Source organism: Balaenoptera acutorostrata, chromosome 9 (genome assembly GCF_949987535.1).
Source record: "Balaenoptera acutorostrata chromosome 9, mBalAcu1.1, whole genome shotgun sequence".
Taxonomy (NCBI): Eukaryota; Metazoa; Chordata; class Mammalia; order Artiodactyla; family Balaenopteridae; genus Balaenoptera; species Balaenoptera acutorostrata.
In genome coordinates, this window is record NC_080072.1 from 102,834,485 (window position 1) to 102,856,527 (window position 22,043).

The 22,043-nt window shown below is 48.2% G+C and overlaps 1 protein-coding gene across 2 annotated transcripts in view; it reads right to left on the reverse strand.

Moving 5' to 3' along the window:
* Positions 1-20,438, reverse strand: part of CLMP (CXADR like membrane protein) — a 95,798-nt gene extending 75,360 nt beyond the window's left edge. The window contains exons 1-2 of one of the 2 annotated variants that reach the window (XM_057552032.1): positions 20,311-20,423; positions 19,618-19,956 (exon numbers count right to left, since the gene is read on the reverse strand). In XM_057552032.1, the coding sequence (XP_057408015.1) occupies positions 19,618-19,645 (28 nt within the window). In that variant the 5' untranslated portion in view covers positions 19,646-19,956; positions 20,311-20,423. Of the gene's footprint in view, positions 1-19,617 lie in introns of both variants that reach the window. The other variant, XM_007196706.2, reaches the window with a different exon arrangement.
* Positions 20,439-22,043: the final 1,605 nt, after the last annotated feature.

Below are 22,043 nucleotides of genomic sequence, written 5' to 3' on the forward strand. Positions count from 1 at the left end.
TAATAGCCACCAGGGATGATTGCACAGTACCTGGCTCACTGCAAACATTTCAGTGCCTATGATCTCATCTTGGTGTGGTTAGGGAAAATAGCACAGGCTTCGCAATAAGATACCTACTGGCCTGTGACTTTGGCCAAGTTTATGAATCTCTAAGATCCTTACCTTCCTCCTTTGTAACATGGGAACGAGTATCCCCATTCTGCAGATAAGGAAACTGAGGCTCAGGGGTAAGTGACTTACCTAAGGTCATAGAGCTGATAGAAAATGGAGCTATCACTATCCAGGGCTATCCCCAGCTCCCACCAGATTTTAAAAATTCCAGCCCTATGAGTCTAAACTTCCATGACATGGAGGCTAGGACTCGCCCTTCAGATTAAGTTCTTCTTACACTTACTTAAATGTCCTTTCTACTACATTATGCTTCCTCACGTTTCCCTCCAAATCTAGTTCTTTGGGAATAAGAAGTAGTTTGAAAATTTTTTGTTGCATTCTATCTAGAATAGGAAGTTCGAACTGTGTCTTTCTTTCCTATTGGGAAGCAAGATGGTTAAGGGGAAGGGATGAAACAAGCAAAGATCGTCTGGACTTAAACCACATTCTATCCTGAATCTGGCTCCTTTTCCATCTGGATATTAAAGCACTGTCTCCGGAAATGTAATATTTCACATCTAGGTCTGACACTGGGTCTCCTTGAGCTGATTTGTTAAGCACTGGAAAAATAAATAACAGTGCCTCCCACTTGCTTCCTCCTTTTGAAGATGTGTCTGGTCTCCGGGGAGACTTAGCAATGGATGACCTTGCTGGCCTGCCCATCTTCTGAAGAAGGCCCTTAAGTCTAGAGGCAGCATCTTAAGGTCCTTTGTATTCTTTCTAGTTCAGGCTTCCATGAATTTCCTTTAATCCAGAAATTAGGAAACACTTAGGAATTTTTTTTTACATGGTTGTTTAAGGGTTATTTAATTCATACCCTGTTACTCAACCTAGCATTTTTTCCCTTGGCTTAAGCCATCTGGTTTGCATTCATTGTGAAACATGATAGCGGGATATTAAGCTTTTCAAAGTACAGGCAAGGAAAGGGGAAAAAGGCTCTATCCTGCAAAAGTGGTAGCTTTTCCTTCATCTCTCATGACCCAAAAATGTAGTTGGAAGCATTTCATCTTTGGCTGGATTGTGATTTACTTGGGTCATTGCATTTGTGGATAAAAGCTGCAAGCTTGAGAGTCTCCGTTGCAACTGGAAACAGAACTCGCTGGGTCCCACATCTCAAAGAAAACTTCAGAGGAAGATCTTTGTCATCTGGATCCTGCATCAAGCACTCACCCTGAAGGATCACGTCCTGGCCTGTGCATCAGGCGGAAACTTTAAGGTTCATAGGAGTTTGATTCCTAGGGCTGTGAGTTACCTCTAAAAATTCTCTCAGCTAGTGATTCCCTATCTCTCGGGTATAAACTGGTACCATTGGTCCATGATAAAATTTTCATGGTTTCACAGGGAAGGAAAAATGTAGATGATATAATATGTATGGAGTAAGATGAGATAAAAGTAAAATATTTAGAATGGCGTCTCGCATATTGTTAGCACTCAGTAAATGTTAGCTGAGATAGACAGCTGTCCATGTATGGTTGTCAACTGTCTTTTTGTTTCTATTATTGTTTTTGTTGTTGAAATGCCATTTCTTTTTAGGAATAATTGTAACAGGATGGTAGTTTACATTTTTGTTTAATGTCAATAGTCAGCAATATTTAAAAAGTGGGCACCTGATTTCATGTCCAAATTTATTTTTGAATTTTCACTGGTCCCTGAAATCTAAAAGTCTGAGAAACGGTAATCTAGGCGCACCTATACTTCGAATCAAATTTTGTCTAAAACATGAATGGATTCCTTTCCCAGTGACCTAAGGCCTCTAATCACTTGGGCCTTGCCGCATGTGTCCACAAGGAACGGCTGTCTCTGGACAGGGAATTGGACAGGCAGCCCACAGGTACCAGGACTCTGTAGACTTCTTTTCAAATGGGACCCTAGTTGCTGAGCCCCCCACCCCGCCTTGCTCAGAACTACTCTCTCCCACTTCAACCACCTGCCTTCCCCGGGCTCATCAGTACCAGCTGGAAGCACGGAGGTGGGAGCCACGTCTCCCTCCGAGACAGCCTCACCAGCAACGGCAGACTCACCAGTACCAGCAGCCCATTTCCTTCTGTGAGCCAAGCCTGTCAAGCTAAGCCTCACCTTTGCTGAGAATTAACAGTGTGTGCAAAGATGGTGTAGGCATCTTTCCAGCTCTTTTTATATCACCCGAGTGAGAATCACATTTTGGGTGTAATATACCGCTACTTCATGTGTGACATCTGATGCGAGAGACACCGGGATAATGCTAGGCTCAGCTCTGAGTCCTGCCTAAGCAAAGCGACACAGCTCCACCCTGAGGTTTAGGACAAGGTGGGTCATTCATTCATGTGTTCAACGAGTACCATGTGTACTACGTGTCAGACACTGCAGGGGATGCAAAGATGGATCAAACCAGGATCACGCCTGAGAAAGCGTACAGTCCAGAAAGTGAATAATTATATTTCTAAGGGTAGAAGGTGGTTGGTGACACAATGTTAGTTTTGGGAGTTTAGAGCAGACAAAGATTACTTCAACTGAGGGAAATGAGGAAGGTCTTAGAGTGAAGAGGGTATTTAGGCCATTGAGCTATCCCAGAGCAAGCCTCTGTCTTTGCATTCAGAGTCCTTCCCTGGAAGGACTTAGGGTGTCTTTGCTCCCTTTAATGCAGTGTGTATTTGGGGACGGGGTTTCAGGAGGCAAGGGTGAGGTAAGAGGGGCAGCGGGGAGACAGGAATTGGACATTGACCCGGTGCCCCCTATCTCCTGGAGACTCAGATGGGCCATCTCATCCTTACTGAATCCAGAACCCTGAAAAGACGGGCCCCTGAACTGGAGGACCAGCCCCACTGGGTTCCATTTTACTTAGTTTTTCAAGCCCGAGAACTTGATAGTTAACTTATTCCTGAAAGGTTCACGGGAATCCAGAGAAGCCAAACAGGGCTGGAGATGTGGGCTCTGGCCTCAAGGTCAAAATAAGTCGGAAAACTGCAAAGTAGTATGAACATCTAGAACCAAAGGGAGATGGAGGGTCCTGCAGATCTGGACTACCGCTGACCTCAGGTCTAAACCTTCCACAAGGCTTTCTAGGGATTGGAGATGGTTTGCGTCCTTCCTGGGTCCTTGCACTAGACCCTCCATGAAGATCAGAACCCCTAAAATTCATAAGTAGGCATGCCATCCTTTTGGATTTATGACATATATTTAAAATATCTTGATGGTGGTGATGGTTTCATGGGTATATATATATATATATATATATGCCAAAACCTAACAAATTATATTCCTTAAATATATGCAGTTTATTGTACATCTCAATAAAGCTGTTGGGTTTTTTTTTGAAGTACTTAGAATTGGTGTGAAATAACCTTCTCAATAACAAAGCCCTCAATAACTCTCACCCTGCACAGATTCGGCTCCCCTGAAGGCCCAATTTAGTACGTGGTTATTCTTTATTCTGCCAACACAATAAAGATAGTTATGATGAGAGAATGTCCAAGTTTGCATCATTTCTCACCCGAATCCCACTGTCCTCATTCCATCCCTTCACCCAGCATTCTTCTCATTTTCACAGTCTACGAGGCCCAGGCTCAAATCCTCGCTTTCTGTCACTTACTAATTAAGTGACATTGGACAAATTACTTTTCTGAGTTTCAGCATTTCGCTCATCTACAAAATGGAGATGTCTTAAGGTTCTTATGGAGGTGGATTCAGTCTACATACTGGGTCCCTGGCTCATAGCATGGCTTCAGTTAATGATGGTTGTAATAACTGGGGAGAAAGGTTAAAGGAAACAGGAGTGTTTAGTTTGTAAAAGGAGAGAGCAGGATAGGAGACAAACATGAAAGAATGTTCTTCAACTATTTATAAGAAGGATGGGCAGCTATGATGTAGTAGAAGTGACATCGGCTGTCTGTCTTGAGGCGAGTCACTTAATCCCTCCCTCAGTGTCCATATGTCAAAGGGGGATTGATCACTACATACTTCAGGGTGTGCTTGTAGTATTACATGAGGTGACGTGTATATGAAAATGTCTAGCACAGTACCCATCACAGATAAATGTTCTTAAAACATCACTTTACAAATTGGAGGGCCCTTTACTTGTAAGATTATGGCAGTCCTAATCTTTGTAGCCTTGGGAGGTGGCAGTTTCAAGTGTCTCCAGCTCAGAGCGGAAAGTCCCTCCCAGGGTAAGAGCTGTCCTGGAGCGGATGGGGCTCTGCAGGTCCTGAGCACCCTGTGGTGTGTTCCACTGGAGGATGGACGGTCATCTTCCAGAGGGACGTCTGCTGGGTGGGAGGGGGAACAGACCGATGTGTAAAAGTGTTCAGCAATTGAACCTTCTGTGTCAGGAAGACAGGAACAGGGAAGGCTGGGGAAGGGTGGAGGCGGCTCAAATGACCTGATGCTCCCTGTAACAAATACTACTGATGTATCCGCAAACCTTAGAGCAGCCAGTGGGAGCTTGGTAAACCGGAGACAATGGCACTTTCTGTCCTGGGCATGACAGTTCTTGTTTTGAGAGACATGAATGGTTCCCCAGAATTTCCAGACCTCCTCCAAGCACACACACTCAGCCGCCAAGGTGTGTGATCTCCACGTACCCGCTCCCATGCCCTCTGCCTCGGGGACGGAAAGAAGCCCTGCAGCAACCAGGTATCCTGGTCATGATCAGCAGGGGGCACGGGCCAGCATCATGGGCCCCTTTGCAATCTCTAATTCAGGTGGCTATATTCCTGCGAACGGTCTTTGAAGATGTGTACATGCTTTAAAATCCTTGGGGTTGCTGAGCCATTGAAAGAGCGTTAGGCTAGGAGCCAGGACACCAGGCTGGCCATGAACTAGCTACATGATCTAAGGAAAGCCACCTGGCCTCTCTGAGGCCAGTTTCTCTCCCTCCGCCTCTCCCTTCCCTCCTGAGAGGCATTTTCCATGGGCCAGCAGCACCAGCTGGAAACTTGCTGGGAACACGGAATCTCAGGCTCCGCCCCAGACCCGCTAAGTCAGAGCTTGCATTTTAACAAGGCCCCCAGCTGATTCATAAGCACCTTAAAGTCTGAGAAGCGCTGGCTTCGGTGACCTGAGCTTATGGCGCCAGCTCTGCAGTCAGACTGCCTGGGTTCAAAGCCAGGCTTCACAGCTCGCTAGCTGTGTAACTTCGGCAAGGACTTCACCTCCGTAATGATCCATGCCCTCCTCTGTAAAAGGGGACCCTGATAGTATCTACATGGTAGAGCTGTTATGAGGATTAAATGAAATAACATATACAAAGAGCTCTGCACAAGTAAGGGCTCATTGAATAACTTTCTTCATTTATACAATGTCTCGGTTGCTATGCACACCATAGAGAAAAAAAGCAGATGTTTATTTTTCGTCTCTTTACTGAGTAGCTATCTTCTGTGTCAAGCACTGTGGGGATACAGAAGGCAGCGATACAAAGTCCAGACTCTTGTAGAAACAGACAAGAGACAAGTGCACGAGCAGAGGTAAAAAGAAGACTTCAGACTGTGATAAATGTTAGGGGGAAAATATAGCAGGGTAATGTGAGGTGATCAGGCCAAGGCTCTGGTTAGAGGGGAGGCTGAGTGGAGCTCAGGGAGGGTCTCACGGAGGCAATATTTGCACTGAAACCCGCAAGGTAAGAGCCAGCCTTGCAAAGACCAGGGAGAGAGCGCTCCAGGCGAGGGACAGACGTGCAAAAGCCCTGGGATGCGAGCGACTTCGGCATCTTCAGGGGCAGAGGCCTGGGCAGGTCAGACTGTATGTGGGTCTATTCTAGTGCCAGGGAAAGCACTGGGGGCAGAGCCAGGGAGCTGGGGGAGCAGGGAGACCTGGGGGGGCACAGGTGAAGCATCAGCTCACAATGCCTGCACGGGGAGGACGGCGAGGGATCGTTGGGGTCTGAAGCCTCCCGCTAAGGAGTACAGCAGAGTGTCCTCCTGCTGCAGAGTGGGAAGGACCTAGAAATTCTCCCCTCCGATCTCTCCTGGTGCAGGGTGACAATTGAGACCCAGAGAGGGAGTTGCCCAAGGTCCTTCTCCACACTGCCTGAGGTAGGTCCCCAAACTGGCCTGTAAACTATGACTGTGTGTTATTTCCAGAGTGAGGCTGAGTAACTGTTTCACAACTATCCCCACGTGTCCGCCCTGCCCCCTCTATGCCCCCAGCTGCGCGCCTCCAGGCTCCTGACCCCTCACCCACCCCCTGATGCAATATCTTCATCTCACATGACACACACTCTTGCTCCACTGTTTGCTGAAGATCTTACACCTTAATGACTCTCCTTTTCCAAATCCCGCATTTCACTTCCTGTCTGTACCAAACATTCTGGCCTTTAACTACATTCTGTCTGACATCGTTCACCATTTCCTTTTTCCTCTGTCAGTCTGGTCCCCTGATAGGACTTGGATGAGCAAGTATCCAGCACACAGGAGTTGCTTCATAATGGAAATCTGTATCTTCTGATAAAATCCACCCACAACCAAGCCCTCGGAGATCCCAGGGAAAACAACATGCACAGACGAAACTGTTACAAAACCAACCTAGGTCAGAGACATCTCTCCCTATTATGAGAAAAGTGATGGTTTGATTTCTCGGTGTCAGGGTGGGATTAAAATCTCAGCAGAACTACAAATAGAACTACCATATGACCCAGGAATCCCACTACTGGGCATATACCCTGAGAAAACCATAGTTCAAAAAGAGTCATGTACCAAAATGTTCATTGCAGCTCTATTTACAATAGCCAGGACATGGAAGCAACCTAAGTGTCCATCATCGGATGAATGGATAAAGATGTGGCACATATATACAATGGAATATTACTCAGCCATAAAAAGAAATGAAATGGAGGTATTTGTAATGAGGTGGATGGAGTTAGAGTCTGTCATACAGAGTGAAGTAAGTCAGAAAGAGAAAAACAAATACAGTATGCTAACACATATATATGGAATCTAAGGGGAAAAAAAAAAGGCCATGAAGAACCTAGTGGCAAGACGGGAATAAAGACACAGACCTACTAGAGAATGGACTTGAGGATATGGGGAGGGGGAGGGGTGAGATGTGACAGGGTGAGAGAGTGTCATGGACATATATACACTACCAAATGTAAAATAGATAGCTAGTGGGAAGCAGCCACAGAGCACAGGGAGATCAGCTCGGTGCTTTGTGACCACCTAGAGGGGTGGGATGGGGAGGGTGGGAGGGAGGGAGATGCAAGAGGGAAGAGATATGGGAACATATGTATACGTATAACTGATTCACTTTGTTATAAAGCAGAAACTAACACACCATTGTAAAGCAATTATACTCCAATAAAGATGTTTAAAAAAAAAAATCTCAGCAGAAATCAGCTTTGTCTGAAACAGCTCTAACTGAGCAGATGAACACATCCACCTCCAGGCCTGCCTGTCATCCCCTCCCTTGAGATGCCCTTATTTCAGAGTCCCTACTGAGCATGTGACTTGGAACAGAGAGAAAGCTGACAAATGTGGGTTATACTTCTTTCAGTTTGAGGCTGCTCCGCCACCCCAGTCTTACAAACGTCTTTTCCTACCTTGCCTGGTACCTGTGATTTTCACATGTGACAGTCAGGTTTGAGAGCAAAGAAACTAACAGAAGATGACACACTACCACCATCACTCAAAGGACGGAACACCTGCTTTGACCCAGGTTTACTCTAAGATAAGCCAAGGCCTAGAAGAGCCTGTGAAGTGTGTGAAGTTGGCTAACCACCTCCTCACTGGAGCACAGGTTCAACGATAACTTCTATTTATGTCCCAGTGAAGTGCTCGCCATGGGGAAGGAAGGGCCAGGTAACTGCTGCCAGCTTGCTCGCAAAGCTGGGTTAGGATACTGTGACGAGGAGCCAGGCATCACACAGGAAATCCTGTAGGTGTGGAGCGCTGCTTGAATAGCCTACTATTCCTTCAGTAACTAACTTGGAGAGTCTGCTCTTCGGCAAGCATGGCTCAATTAGAGCCTTTGCCCTCTGCGCTCTCAGTTCCCGTGTCTCCAGGCCCCAGGGGCATAGGCCGCTGCTGGCCCCAGGCAGACCCTGGGTAACTTGCTGTCGGCCACTGCCCGCTCCAGCCTCGCCCCGGTAAAAGGAAAGGAGAATCCAGGAAACTTCAGAACCTTTATAACATCATCATTCCAAGGACAGACAGAAAAGCTTAACCGCGAATCACTCACGCCCACACAGCACCAAGACACCCTCCAGCCTTCTCACCCCCATGTGCTCAACTCTGGGACCTGTAACTCCTTTCCTCTCAGCCTATAAGCCTAAGTCTTGCGTGTCAATGGACATCACCTGAGGTTACAGCAGGTGACGGTCCCAGGTCGGGGAACTCAGGTGCACGTCTTCCATTTCCCCAACGCCTGCCAAAGGTGCCCGAGGTCCTGCTCTGGAGCTTCTCAGATGTTTCTTATGTTCTGCAGGGATCTTGCAGATCCTGGTTCAGTGGGTCTGGGTGGGACCTGAGATGCTACATTTCTAGCAAGCTCCCTGTGCTACCCCTGCTGCTCGTCTGAGGATCACACTTTGAGTGGTCTACTACCTGGGTGACCAACCAGACGGTTTTCTCAGGACTGTCCTTGTTTTATCATTGAAAATCCTGTGTTCCACGTCCTGAGAAACCTCCCAGTCCTGGGCAAATCAGAACGGTTGATCAGTTGAGACAAATCTCAAGCCTTCCCAGAGTTGAAGGCAGCCATATCTGGCAACAAAGCTTATTCACTGCCCCCTCCATGAGCTGGTAATGAGACACTGGAGGACGAGAGCCAGTGAGGAGCCCTGCTGTGGGGTGTTGCTGCCAGGCATAGGGAGGCTCATGGTCCAGCGGAGGAAGGGGATGAGCAATGGTTTGGGAGCCAGAAGACCTGGCTTCTCCTTTTGATTCTGCTACTAATTAGCTGTATAACTCCAGGAAAATGTCTTAACCTCTCTGATCCTTTTCGATAAAATGGAGGCTGACAATACGTGTCTCACAAAGCTGTCTTGAAGATTACATGTGCTAACATACACATAAGCACTGAGCCTGGAAATAATATTTTTTGAATCCCACCAACACTTTCTGTAATCATTGACTTGTGTTTCCTCTGTTTGTCCTACCTCGGATACCCTAGTGGAGTTAGTGATGTGCAGGGTGAATCCACCAAGACAAAGGAGAAAGAGGGAGGAAGAGGACCTTTGACTCCACGTGCCAGGTGACACAGGAAAGACGAGCTGTACAGAGTTCACACTTGCCTGCTCTGCGTGTGTGTGTGTGTGTGTGTGTGTGTGTCTCACTCTGTCCCTCTCTGTTTCTCTCTGTCTCTCTTTGTGTGTCTTTGTCTCTGTGTGTGCATGTCTGTTTCTCTTTGTCTCTGTCTTTGTCTCTTTCTCTGTTTTTTCTGTCTCTCTCTGTCTCGCTCTCTTGTCTCTCTCTCTCTGCTTCTCTGTCTCTCTCTCATTAAGTACCAGATCCGAGAGCAGCCACACTGGGTCCAGAGAGAGAGGGGAAGAGCAAGGGGAAGGTCAGGCTCAGGTGGCAGGCATATGAGGACGGTCACCTGGATTCCTCAGGGCTTGGGAAGCTGCAGGACTCCGGGAACAGGGAGGGAGAGGCAGTGGAGCAGAGACGGTGGCTACGGAGAGGTGGCCCCATTTCCGGCTCTCCTCCATTGAGGATGGAGAGGCTGCAAGGCGGGAGCCTGAACTTTGTTATTGGCTGGAGGGATGGGGGATGGACCTCCAGCCAAGGAAAGCAGATGGAGACCAGGCCTCGGACTCTACCCGCCTGGGCCAGGAATCCATTCTAAGTGGGAATTCTAGGTCTGCGAAAATCTGGGACACCCAGTTTAGCCCACACTCTTTGCTGTTCAGGTCAGTGGAAAAAAACAGACATTTTTCTTCCCACCTTGAGGTTTGCCTTTCCTCCCAAATTTAAACAGGAAATACAATTCAACATGTCTTGAATGTGGGTATTGGGCTCACTGGATCTAATTTTGGTCAGGGCAAAAGTAGAGGATGCAGGGCCTTGCAGCTCCATCTTAGGCCAAATCCTCAAAGACCACATGGTGGCCTCCCATCCATGTGTCCCCATAGGTATGCCATCCGTCTGTCTCTCCACTCCTGTCTTCCCCAGATCATTACTGAAGCAGAAGGCAAACTCAGCTCCAGTCTGTACAGCTGTACAGCCTACGACAGAACACCTGACCTCTTCAGTCTAACTTTTCTGACCCAAAATAGGGATGACAACAATACCGGCCTCACAGCAGACTTCCCTGGTGGCGCAGTGGTTAAGACTCCACGTTCCCAATGCAGGGGACCTGGGTTCGATCCCTGGTCAGGGAACTAGATCCCACATGCATGCCGGAACTAAGAGTTTGCATGCCACAACTGGGGAGCCGGCGAGCTGCAACTAAAGAGCCCATGAGCCGCAAATAAGACCCAGTGCAACCAAATAAATAAATTAATTAAATAAAATAAATATTAAAAAAAAATAATACCGGCCTCACAGATTGTTGTGAGGATACCAGAAATTTCTGGTATGAAAGTCCCTAGCATGATGCCTGCTACATAGTAGGTGCTCAATAAAACATTACCTGACAGCGAAAGCAGAAGTTAACCAGCCCGTGTTTGCCCAGGCTGGACAGCCCAAGCGGGCACAGGCCTTGGGGAGTGTGTGATGGAGAGGGCAGAGTGGGGAACAGAAGTCCGGCCCCCTGTGATTCAGCTTCAGCAACCTGCAGACAGTATGCAGGGCAGCATAAGGAAGGGCGCCTCTTGCCCGGGGCTGAATAACAGAAAAAGTTACTCTCCTAGAGCAGTTACAGACAACTGGGGCACAGACGGGGTTTATGCACCTCTTGGGATCCTGGAGCAGGGTGACATTCCCCGAAGGACATCTGGGAACTCATCTGCAGGATGGAGGGGCAGTGGTGGCCGGAGCCCTGAAGGCTGGCCCTGCTGGCCTGGTGTCTGCTGGCTTCAAGCAGACCCTCCATATACCTCTGGGCTGAGCCTCTTCCAGCAAGGACAGTCATGGGAATCAGGACAGCCATTTATTCGCTTATTATGTACCAAGCAGGATGCTAAAATTCTTTGTATGCATTGCCTCATTTAATTCTCACAACAAACCTATGCATTGTTAGTAGATGTGATTACTGGTGAGAAAACTCAGGTCAGGAAGGTGAAGTGCCCAAGGTCACACAGTTATAAAGTGGCCCAGCCAGGACCCCGGGGCTGAGCTCTTACAGAAGTGGCTACCCAGCACATCCACATGGCCGCCTATGTGCCCTCCCCCACTCTTCCCTTGAAGAGTGATTGTAAATAATTGGAACTGTCACTGGAAGTAATGAGAAGTGACAGAGGCTGGGTTGGAAGGCTTATTGCTCCAAGTCAAAATGGTCCCCACAAACCCAAGCCTAAATTTAAACGATGAAGTCGCAAAGCACTCTCCCTCTCCAGGATTTGACACCCCCTCACCCCCAACCCTCCCAACAAGAAAAGAAGTAAAAGGTTACGTCAGGGGCTGAACCTGTTCAATACAACAGATTTCTTCTGGAGCAAAAAATTCCTTTTCGGCTTGATCCTGTTCACTTTCCACGTGGACAAATATTACTCAAACCTCAAGTGACCAGACCACCGTTCTTAATTAAGAGATCCAAATTCACTGATGTATTTCTTCCTCTTTTTCTTTTCTTTTCTTTTTATAAATATCCCATGAGGGACGAGGAACCAGAGGCAGCTATGTAACTGGCAGGTTGTGAGGGAGAACGAACCATAACTTTCAACAGGCAAGGATGTCGGGAGGTCCAGTCCTTCCAGAAAGCACCTGGCTGAAGGCCAAGGACACACAGCACTGAATCCGTCCCTTCTGATGACGATGGGGGCGATCCATCAACCCACCAGCTGTTTATTTAGCACCAGCCCCACTAATGTGCAAGTGCTGTGGGTGACAGGGGAACATGAGCCACCGTCCTGAAGATGCACGTGGGAAGACACAGCCCATCTCCGTGAGACGGCACAGGATTGAGTTGCTACCTCCCCGGGACTCCTAGAAACCCTGGTACCTTCCTTGAGGACAGCACTCTCATATATCTGCAATTCCTTGTTTAGGACTATGTCGCCCCACTGGGCTGAGTTCTTAGATGGTGGAAACTGTGTTCTGTATCAGTGGCATCTGAGAGCCTAGCACAGGGCCTGAACTACAGAAGGAGCCCCCCTTCTCTAATTGTTTTGTGAGTGAGCGTGCAAGAATGATGTCGAAAATGGTATGGGACACACATGAGAGTCCCTGGAAGCTCCTGAAAGCTGCTGCCGCTCTCCATGAAACAGAAAGAGCTCAGAGAAGCTGCTCTGTGAATGCCAGGAGGGCCAAGCTTTTAGCTGTTGCATCCTCTGCTTTCTATTTCTACGCCTTCCTCTTCCTCCTGCTCCCCTTTCTTCTCCCCTGTCGTCTTTTGTGACCTGAACTCTCCAGATCCCCTTGCTGCCTTGCTTCAGAAAGACCTCCCATATTCCACACCAACCTCAGAAGACGCTGCCCATGTTCCCTTCTCAGTGTGCGCACAAAGGCAGCGGCTTTCTCCCCTGCGTCCCGTGGAAACAAAGTAGCCTTCAGTCTTATCACCAGCAGACTCTGGCCGAGGCTCCACACACAGTGATCCAAGCACTGTCACTAACAAAATAAAGGTTGTTTGATTTCAGCATTCTTCCCCATTCTGGTCTATGTGGTGCCAAAGGAAATAAACTTATTTTCCCAGAATCTAGACAGTTAGGAAGCTCAGATAACCAGATTTTTTTTTTTTTTTTTTTTTTGGTACAGCCTGCATTCTTCTTTGGGAAGAAGTCAAAACTGCTGAAAAGAGGAATTTAATTACAAAAGGCAACATACAGGGTGAGTTGTAGCCAATACACTCACCATCCATAGCCTCAGGACTAATAAGGAGCTCATGCAACCAACCCCAAAGCAAGGCGAGGTCTCCACAACTATGAGAGTCTTCTGATTCATTAGAAGGAACTAGTAACCCATGTACGACATACATAGTAATTCTGGGTTATAAACAATAGACATTAACCCAAACGAACCATTTCTTAACAATTTGAATGGAGTGGGGGGTAGGGGGTGATAAAAGTTCTAACCAAATTTTCCACTGTGGGATTTATCATTTGGAATCCTGTAAATGAAGCCTTGCTTCAGCCTGATCCTCTCTTCTTGGTAACACAGAAGCCTTGATTTCAGAATAACTATGTGCCTCCTGATAACTGGAAAGCAAATAGTTTTTGGAATCCAAAATGTTGGGTCGGTGTCCTGGCTCAACTATTTACTAAGAGGGTAATCTCGAGAAACTCACTTTATTTCTCTAGGCCTCAGTTTATTTACCTGTAAAGTGGCATAATAATGACATTTACTCTCAAAGAGTGATTTGAGAATGAGATAAGGTATGTTAATATATTTTGTAAACTGTGAAACTTTGTGCAAATGTTAGCAATAAATTCTACTGCCATAATAATCCTACCCACATAATTCTCTCTCAGGTACTATGAGTGAGCTAATAATACACAATTCATATTTCAAAACCCAACCACAAGTTCAAATCCATGCAGGGAAATCATTAAGCTACACACTTAGTGGGTGCACTTTACTGTATGTAAATTATGCCTTAATTTTAAAAACTGAAGGAAATGCTAATGCCTGCAAACAGTTTCATACAATAGACCCTCTACTCAGAAGTCTACCCTGGGTGTCCATGCTTGGGGTCGTTTTGTAGGTAACTCTGCTCAGGATGAGGTCCTTTTGGTGAGTATTTCAGGTACTAAACTTCTAGGGCAGAGGTCTCTGGCCATCTACCCTGACCTTGAATGATGCTGCCTGGCTATCAGTGCCCCAGTGCAGACCCAGGATGGAGTCACTACTGCTCTCTTCACATTAGGCAGCCAGCCGTTCTGGATTCATAATCATATGCTACCTATTGCCATGAGGGCTCAGTGGCTGAAAAAAATCAGATAAGCATGGTAACACCCATGTGTTCTGATCACAGCCACATCTGGACCAGCCGGAAAATTCTCAGAATTATTACAAAACCAGAGAATGTTAATGGTATAAGGAAACATAGAGATAATCTGAGTCTAGTAATCTCGTTTCACAGAGAAAGAAATTGAGGCTCAGAATAGTAATGACTTGCCCAGAATAACCCAGCAAAATTATGAAGGAGCTAGAGCTATTGATTTCCCATTCTATTCCTTGTAGGCACACCTACACCTTTAGGACTTTGGGTATAATCCCTTTTTCCTGAATATACCAGACATTATACAAGGCACTGCAGAAGTTTCCAGGATTTCTAGTTATGATGGCTAAACTGAAATGTTATGACATCGGCCCTATTTTTCAGGCAATTTCTCAACATAAAACCAATGGCTATCATTCAGCACTGACTACATTTAACTGAAGCATCTGAAGAGCAACTGTGATCTTGGAGCTTAACTACATGAGCTGAAAAGGAGGGAGAGAGATTTTCCATTTCCAGAATGTGTGATAGGACAGATTATGGAGTTAGGGGGTCTTGTCTTGGCCCTTCTACTAAGCAACCTGTTTAACTTTAGCCAAATCTCTCTGAACTTTGGTTCTTTCTTCATCATAAAAGAAGGGGTAGGTTTAGATCAAGGATTTAGTTGGGTTCCAAGGAACGGTATCAGGAGGTCAATGAACCCCTAGAAGTTATAGGAAAATTTGATGTGTATGTGTCTTTTTCTAAGAAGTGGATTCAGGGTTTTCACTGGATTCTCAGAGGGGTCTGGGATTAAAAATTTTAAGAACCACTGATTTAGACAGTGTCTTAGCTTTTCCCCATGTCTGCTAATCTTTGATTCTACCTTTTAAAAATGTCTGTCTAGTTCATCATCATTAGGTACATTTATGAAATATACTCATGTGTACTTTGCCCAGCTGGGCAAAAGATAAAAATTGAATGAGACAAGATATGAGCCTACTGGGAATGTTTCTATATTATAACCATCACCATTAATGTGGGAAGATGAGGGAAGGACATGGAATCCTACTGAGACCAGTCATTAAACCACAGGCCAGTGGGCCAAGCATTCAAGCACTCCTCAAACTCATTTTTTTGGAAACAAAGCTCTTTCCCAATCCTGGCAAAAGTTTCAATGAATTCTATTGTTAATGTCTGGTACTAACGTACTTGATATATTAAGTTTGTATAACAAATGTATTATCTGGTCCTTGTCCATGTAATGTTCTATGCATAATTTTTTAAAAAACAGTACTGGGCTTCCCTGGTGGCGCAGTGGTTGAGAATTTGCCTGCCAATGCAGGGGACACGGGTTCGAGCCCTGGTCTGGGAAGATCCCACATGCCGCGGAGCAACTGGGCCCGTGAGCCACAACTACTGAGCCTGCGCGTCTGGGCCCTGTGCTCCGCAACAAGAGAGGCCGCGATAATGAGAGGCCCGTGCACTGCGATGAAGAGTGGCCCCCACTTGCCACAACTATAGAAAGCCCTCGCACAGAAACGAAGACCCAACACAGCCATAAATAAATTAATTAATTAAATAAATAAACCCAAAGTTTAAAAAAAGAAAACAAAACAGTACTCATTGTGTTTGCATTAATGGACAAGGCAGCATAAAAGCAAACAGTTAAAACTGGGCTCCTCGCAATTGTGTTGTTCCACAGTCAAAAAGTAATAATACTCCAGATCTTTCACCTCTCTTGACCTTAAATGTTCCAAATGTTTCAAATAGCCAATTATTTTAACAGATACTTCGCAAGCTTTTAGTTTCTGCTAGGTACTAAAAGTGGTACCCAGATGAATGAGGCATGGACCTTACACTCTAACTGGAGTGTTAGGTAAGTATTCAGATGGCTGTAATACAAAGTAGCATAATAGAACGGCTATTGGGATTCAAAGGAAGGAAAAAAGTACATTCTGTTGGTGAAATCATGGACAGGTGTATGGAGGAAGTGGTACTTGAGGTGAGACTTGGAGAGTGAACAGGATTTTGATCTGGAGGGTCAACAATCTGTAAGGATGGAGAGTAAGAGGGCATTTTTGGTGGAGGGATTATCATAAACAAAAGCATAGAGTCAGAAAGAAGCATGGGGCATGGTTTGAGTACAGGAAGTAATCCAGGTTTCTTGGAGAGTTGTTGGGGGGGGGAGTTGTGAATGATACTGTGTAAAATCCTTAATATGAGAATGAAGTGTTTATACTTGACATTATAGGCAATGGAGACTACTAAAAGTTTATGGAAGAGCAGAGTAAGATCATGGAATCAGAGAGAATGTGAATTCAAAATCCCTCCACCCCCATTCTGCAGTCAAGGAACCCAGAGAGCTTGCCAGATTCCTAATCCAAATTCTTGCCTTATACCAGCTGTTTCACGAGGTTACTCGGGTAGCAGTATGTAGGAAGGGAAGAGAGAGTTTGGGAAGGAGACCACGTGGCAGCTATTACAGAAGTCCAGGAAGAAGTTCAGGTAGGATAATGAGACCGAAGCAACAGGGGAAGGGGAGAGGTGGTGGTCAGAGGAGGGGCTGGGGGAACCCATGAAGTCCCCCTTGTTTCTCCTCCGTGGGGCTCAGAGCATTCCTTTTCCTTCACATCAGAAAGGCGGGACATTCGATTTCACTCACTGGCGGGTCCAGAAAGCAAGGAGTCAACTGGCCCATCCTTGTTCAGACTATGAACTCTTAGCCCTCCTGACTCCCTTTCAATACTGCGCTTTCTCTAGAAAAAAGAGGCCAGAAATCACGCTAGCAGTGGCCAGAAGCCACCCTGGATCTGTTCCTTTCAGGGAGCAGGAGATGATTTTAGGATTCGGGCAACACTGAGGGCTTTCCTTCTGGCTTTCCTAAAGAGTGCCCGCCCAGGCATCCCAGGGCTCAAAACCACTTTGCAAATAAGGCTAATCCAGCCCACGGGAGTGGTTCCCCAGGGGCTGCTGACCCATGCAGGGATTTCAGCTCCTTCAGCGCTACTCCCCTCACATGCTGCTCTCTGGCTCTCCAACCTCATCTCAGGTTTCCTGCACTGTCTCTTGTCCTGACCCTTCAACTCATCTCCACTGTGACTTCTTACTTGAACAGTTTATTCAATTGAGAGCTGGGATGTCATGTGTCTGAGTACATCTGACAAGGGCATTGATGTGGCAAAAGCTTAATAGTAGGTGAACATCCTACTGTTAGGTGAATAGTAGATGAACATCCAGTTATGGAGAATTTCTAAGTCAGTGGTCCACTTTTTCTCTTCTACATGGCATTTGGTTTGTAACAATTTTATAAAGACAGAACCCTCCCAAAAAAGATATCATGAGAGACAACTTCTATGAGAAAGACATCAACCCAACAGATGATATTCTCACCAGAGGAATGATACACATAGTAGGCACTCAATAAAAAATGGCTAAGGAACCAATGACGTCTTTTGATCCATGTCTTGGTCTGTTCCTCTTTCTCACGAACTAAGACGTTGACCATCATCAAAGCCAGCTGATTTCAACTGACCATGTGGGCCAAAGTCACTTTCCACCAGAAACTGTGCCCAAATGGGGCTGGTGTAGAGCAGGTGCTCAAACACTCTTAGTTTTGTTTCCCTTTCCCAGGCTCCTCCCACGGGGCAGGATCTCGCTGACATTTCCTGCTCCATGAATAGGACTGAACTGGATCTCAATGCAGAGAACATCTTTAAGAGTCCTTCTGTGGTGCCGGCAGACTCTATACATGGCGGTTCAGCAAGCAAACAACCTGCATTCAAATCCTCTCTGCTAACTAGGAGCTTACAGCTTTGAGCAAGTTACCTGACCTCTTTACATCTGGTTTTCTTCACCTGTAAAACCGGGGTAATAATAGTGGGTGGCCAATAGGGTTGGCGTGAAGAATAAATGAGTAAACAAGATAGCCCGTATAACATGCTCAGCATAATAAGACCTCAATGAGTTCCAGCTGCTTTTCATAAGGCTGCTCTGACGTTTGAGCCTACTGACATCGGGTGGTTGGTGGCTTAGGGGTAGAGGCCAGTAAAGGTGCCATCCAGATATGCCAGCTGTGCTCAGGAGTGGTACTGCAATACTTGGCTGGTATTTAAAGGAGCTTAGAAAACCGTGGCTCCTCACCTGCCCTACTTGAGCAATAGTTTAGGTTAATCCACCTGTTTCATTCCTCTAACCTGGGTGAAGAGTTATTGTTGGCCTGAGGCTGGCCTAGGCAGGCATGTATAAGGCCTAGTTGGTTTGTAAGGTTTCAAAAAGAGAGACAGAGAGCTCTAGACATCTAATTCAGAGGGAGGTTTTAGTGCCTCTTCACTTTTGTTTGGGGGGTTTTCTATCCATTAGGTCTCTGACAAACTCCTGGTGTTTAAGGCTGTCAGAGCCAGAAGGGACTTAGGAATCATCTCATTTGCTTGTTTTGGAGCTAAGGGAACTGAAGGCCTGGTAGTGGGTAAGTGGTCCAAGATCACCCAGCGAGTCAGTTCAAAACCGGGACCAGTTCTCACCTGGCCTGGGCTCCAGGGCAGCGCTCCCTTTACCACGCCTGCTGGCTCTTTGGTTTTCTGAACTCAGGCTCACATTTGGTCCCGGCTCTAGGTGTAGCCCACGCTTCCCTGGTGCCTATCATGACTCTTCTTCAGCTCCGCAGTCGGCCTTCCCTGCCCTGGTGCATCTCCCTCCTGTCAGCTCTTGCCCACACATCCTTGATGGGCACTGTCCTGCCCTGTCCTGTAAACTTGCCTGCTTCCAGCCCGGGTGAGTCTATGCCTTAGGGCCTCTGAGGCCTCAGGAGTCCTGCCTGGGTGACACCCAGAAGGGACACGCAGGGCAGCACTTCTCTTGGCCCCAGAACCTGTTTCCCTCTATTCTCTCCTCCGCTCCATTTTTCTCTGTCTTGATCAGTCTCTCTCAGTCTTGCTGTTCTGCCTCACATCCCTCCTCCTCTTTCCTCTCTCCCTCCCAGCCCTTTCCCTTCCCCTCTTCGTCCCTCCCAGTCTGTCCACACCTTCCTGGTCCTCCTGGTGCTCTTCCCTTTCCCCTCTCCTGCTTTCCTCTCCCCCTCTCTTCTCCCACTCCCTTTCGCTTACCCTCCAACACATCTGTTTCTAATCTGCGCCCTCCAGGCGCCTGTTTGAAACGAAAAAGCTCCCCCCACCCTCAGGAACCTGGCACAAAAATTCCTGAATAATACCTTCCCTCCCCCAATTCTCCAGTTTCCCCAGATACTCCTGAAACTAAACACCACCCCCGAAAGCACCCGCCACACCAAGCGGTTCTCGGCCAAACTCAACCAGGAAACACCCCAACGCCCAAGGCTGCTCCAGGGCCCAGATGTGCGAGACGTTTTCGATGGCCGACTGGGCGGCCCTGCGCTGCCAGATGTGTTCCTCCCTGGCCGGGAGGCAGGGACACAGGCGTCCGGCTCACTCCGGGGGCCGCGGGGACAACCGTTCGGAGCCCGCGGCGCGGCCCGGGTGCGGGACAGTGTGTGCCCGGGGCCACCCGCCCTCCCCAGGCACTCACCTAGCCCGAGCAGGACGAGGGGGATCATCCCGATCCCCGGGCGCGGGCTCCTCCCCGCTCAGCCGCTGCTTGGCTCCGGGGCGGGCGGGCTCAGCCGACGGACCTCGGGCGAGCTGGGCGCGGCGCCTCGGGGTGCGCGCGGGGCGGCTGCAGCCATGTGCCGGCGCGGGAGCGGCCCCACGCCTCGCGCCCCGCGCCCAGCTCCGGGATCCCCGCAACGGGCGCAGACGGGCTTCCAGCGCTCGCCCCACCAGCTGGCACTCGGACGGGAGCGGGGACCCGGGTCAGCGGGGAAAAGGCGAGGCGGAAAGACCCTACCGCTTCGTGGAACACTTTTCCCTGTTTGGAAAGAAAAAGGAGTGAAGAAAGAGAGGGGGGGGGGGTGGAAATAGAGTGAGCTGGAACCACATGGTTGCCTCCCACCGGCAGCCCCTCCCTCCCTCGCTCGCTCGCTCGCTCGCTGCTCCCTCCCTCCCAGCGCTCGGGGCGCGCGGGGCGCCGGCCGGGCAGCCGCGGGGGTCGGGCCCGCGGGGCTCCGCCGGCGGCTGGAGGGAGGAGAGGGGATGCGGCCGCTCGGAGGCCGGTGGTCGCGCCCGGCGCTCGCTGCGGGGTCGACGCTGTAGGAGAGAGCCGGGGACACTTGGCCACGAGCGAGGATGAGGCCTTGTCAGCCTCCTCGGTCTCCGTCCTCACTTCGTCCTTCTCTCCACTTCTCTCTCGCATCTTTTTCTCGCGCACACACGCTCTGCTTCCGCACAAATCTGCGATTTCTCCTCTTCCATCTCCTCTCTCCATTTCTCTCGCGTTTGCATTCTCCTCGCCTCGCCTCTCCTCTCTCACCTCCTCCCTCCTCTCCTTTCCTTCCTCATTCCTCTTTTCTCCTCTCCTCCGCCCTCTCTGCCACGTCTTAGTCGGGGTGAAACTCCAGACCACCGTGCAGACAGCCCAGCCTGAAAGTGACAGCCGGGACCGTCAAGCAACGGGTCTGGTCGGGCGCTCCTGACTTCACGGCCTGTTTGGGGTCCACAGCCTTTCCGTCGGCCTTTCGCCCTCGCTGTTCCTCCCTCGGCGGTAACCACAGCAGCCCCCTCCTCGGATCCGGCCGAGCTAAGCGAGCCATCCCCCCGGGGGAGTGGGGTTCACAACTCTGTAGAAAGGAGTCCGTCAGGAAGTCCTGGAGCTGACCTCCCTGCACGTGGCCCTGGACAAAACAGGCATCACCTCCTTTCAGAAGAGAAGGCAGAGGGCACGGGTTCCCTCCTCCGTGCGAGGGGCCCCGCCAAGGAGGCCCGCGGAGGGCCGCCCGCGAGCTCCCGGGTCGGCGCCTGGGGTTGTGTCTACCAGGACCCTGCTGCTCGGCGGTGGCGGGAGGGGACTAGAGAAGGAAAGGGCAGCGACGGCCACGCTCAGGTCTCAACTGTCCTGAGGCCCCGAGAAAGCCTGGACCTGCACTCTCTGGTGCCCGGGCTCCGGACGTCCCCGGAGCGGGGGCTGCTGCTTCAGCCAGACGGAGGCACGACCTGACCCGCGCCCGCGAGGAGAGCTGGGGCCAGCCTTCAGCGGCGAGGCAGGCTGCGCCATCACGCTTTCAAGCTCGTTTGCCCAATCCTCGCTCCAGGGGCCTTAGATGCCGGAGCTGTACGGTCCTTTCTAATTAGCTAGTCTTTTCCGGTGTAATGAAACCAACCCCATCTCATAAGTGAGGAAAGCACAGGCCTGGAGAGGTGATGGCACTCTCACCAGGTCCTTCAGAGGGGTAACAAAAGCAAGGGCTGCTCTTGGGGCTTTGGGATCAGCTGTGAGAGTTGCTTGAGTGGAATTCCGGCATTTTTTCCCTCTCTCCTCGCCCCCCACCCTTTTTTCAATAACTATTTATTATGCATCTACTCTGTGCCAGATGTTTTTTTAGGTGTTGCGGACACAAAGTGAGTAGAACTTGGTTACTGACATTTCTTAAACATTTGGAACTAGTATATCTTGGCATCAACTATGGACCAGGAAGCATATTAATTATTTAATATTTATCGTTTTATTAATTCTTATGATAATGCTAAGGGATAGGCAGTTTTGATTCCATTTTAAAGATGAAGAAACTATAACCTAGAGAGGTTAAATATCATGCCCCAGATCACAAAATATTAAAACTCTTCTATTCCAATATTAATATTCTAATGTATTATTATTAATATTAAAAATAAAACATTTTAAAAGTCTCTGACTACTTTTTTCCATTTTATACTTCTCGTGTAATAGGAGAAATAGAAATATTCATAACTATAATTAACATATGAATGTTGAAAAAATGTTAATTCTCTTAAAGGCTGAGGAAGGTAGGAGGGAAACTGTACAGAGAAGGTGACTTTTTGTCATCTCTGTCTTAAATTTTTATTTAATATTTTGATATATTTTCAGACTTAGAGAAAAGT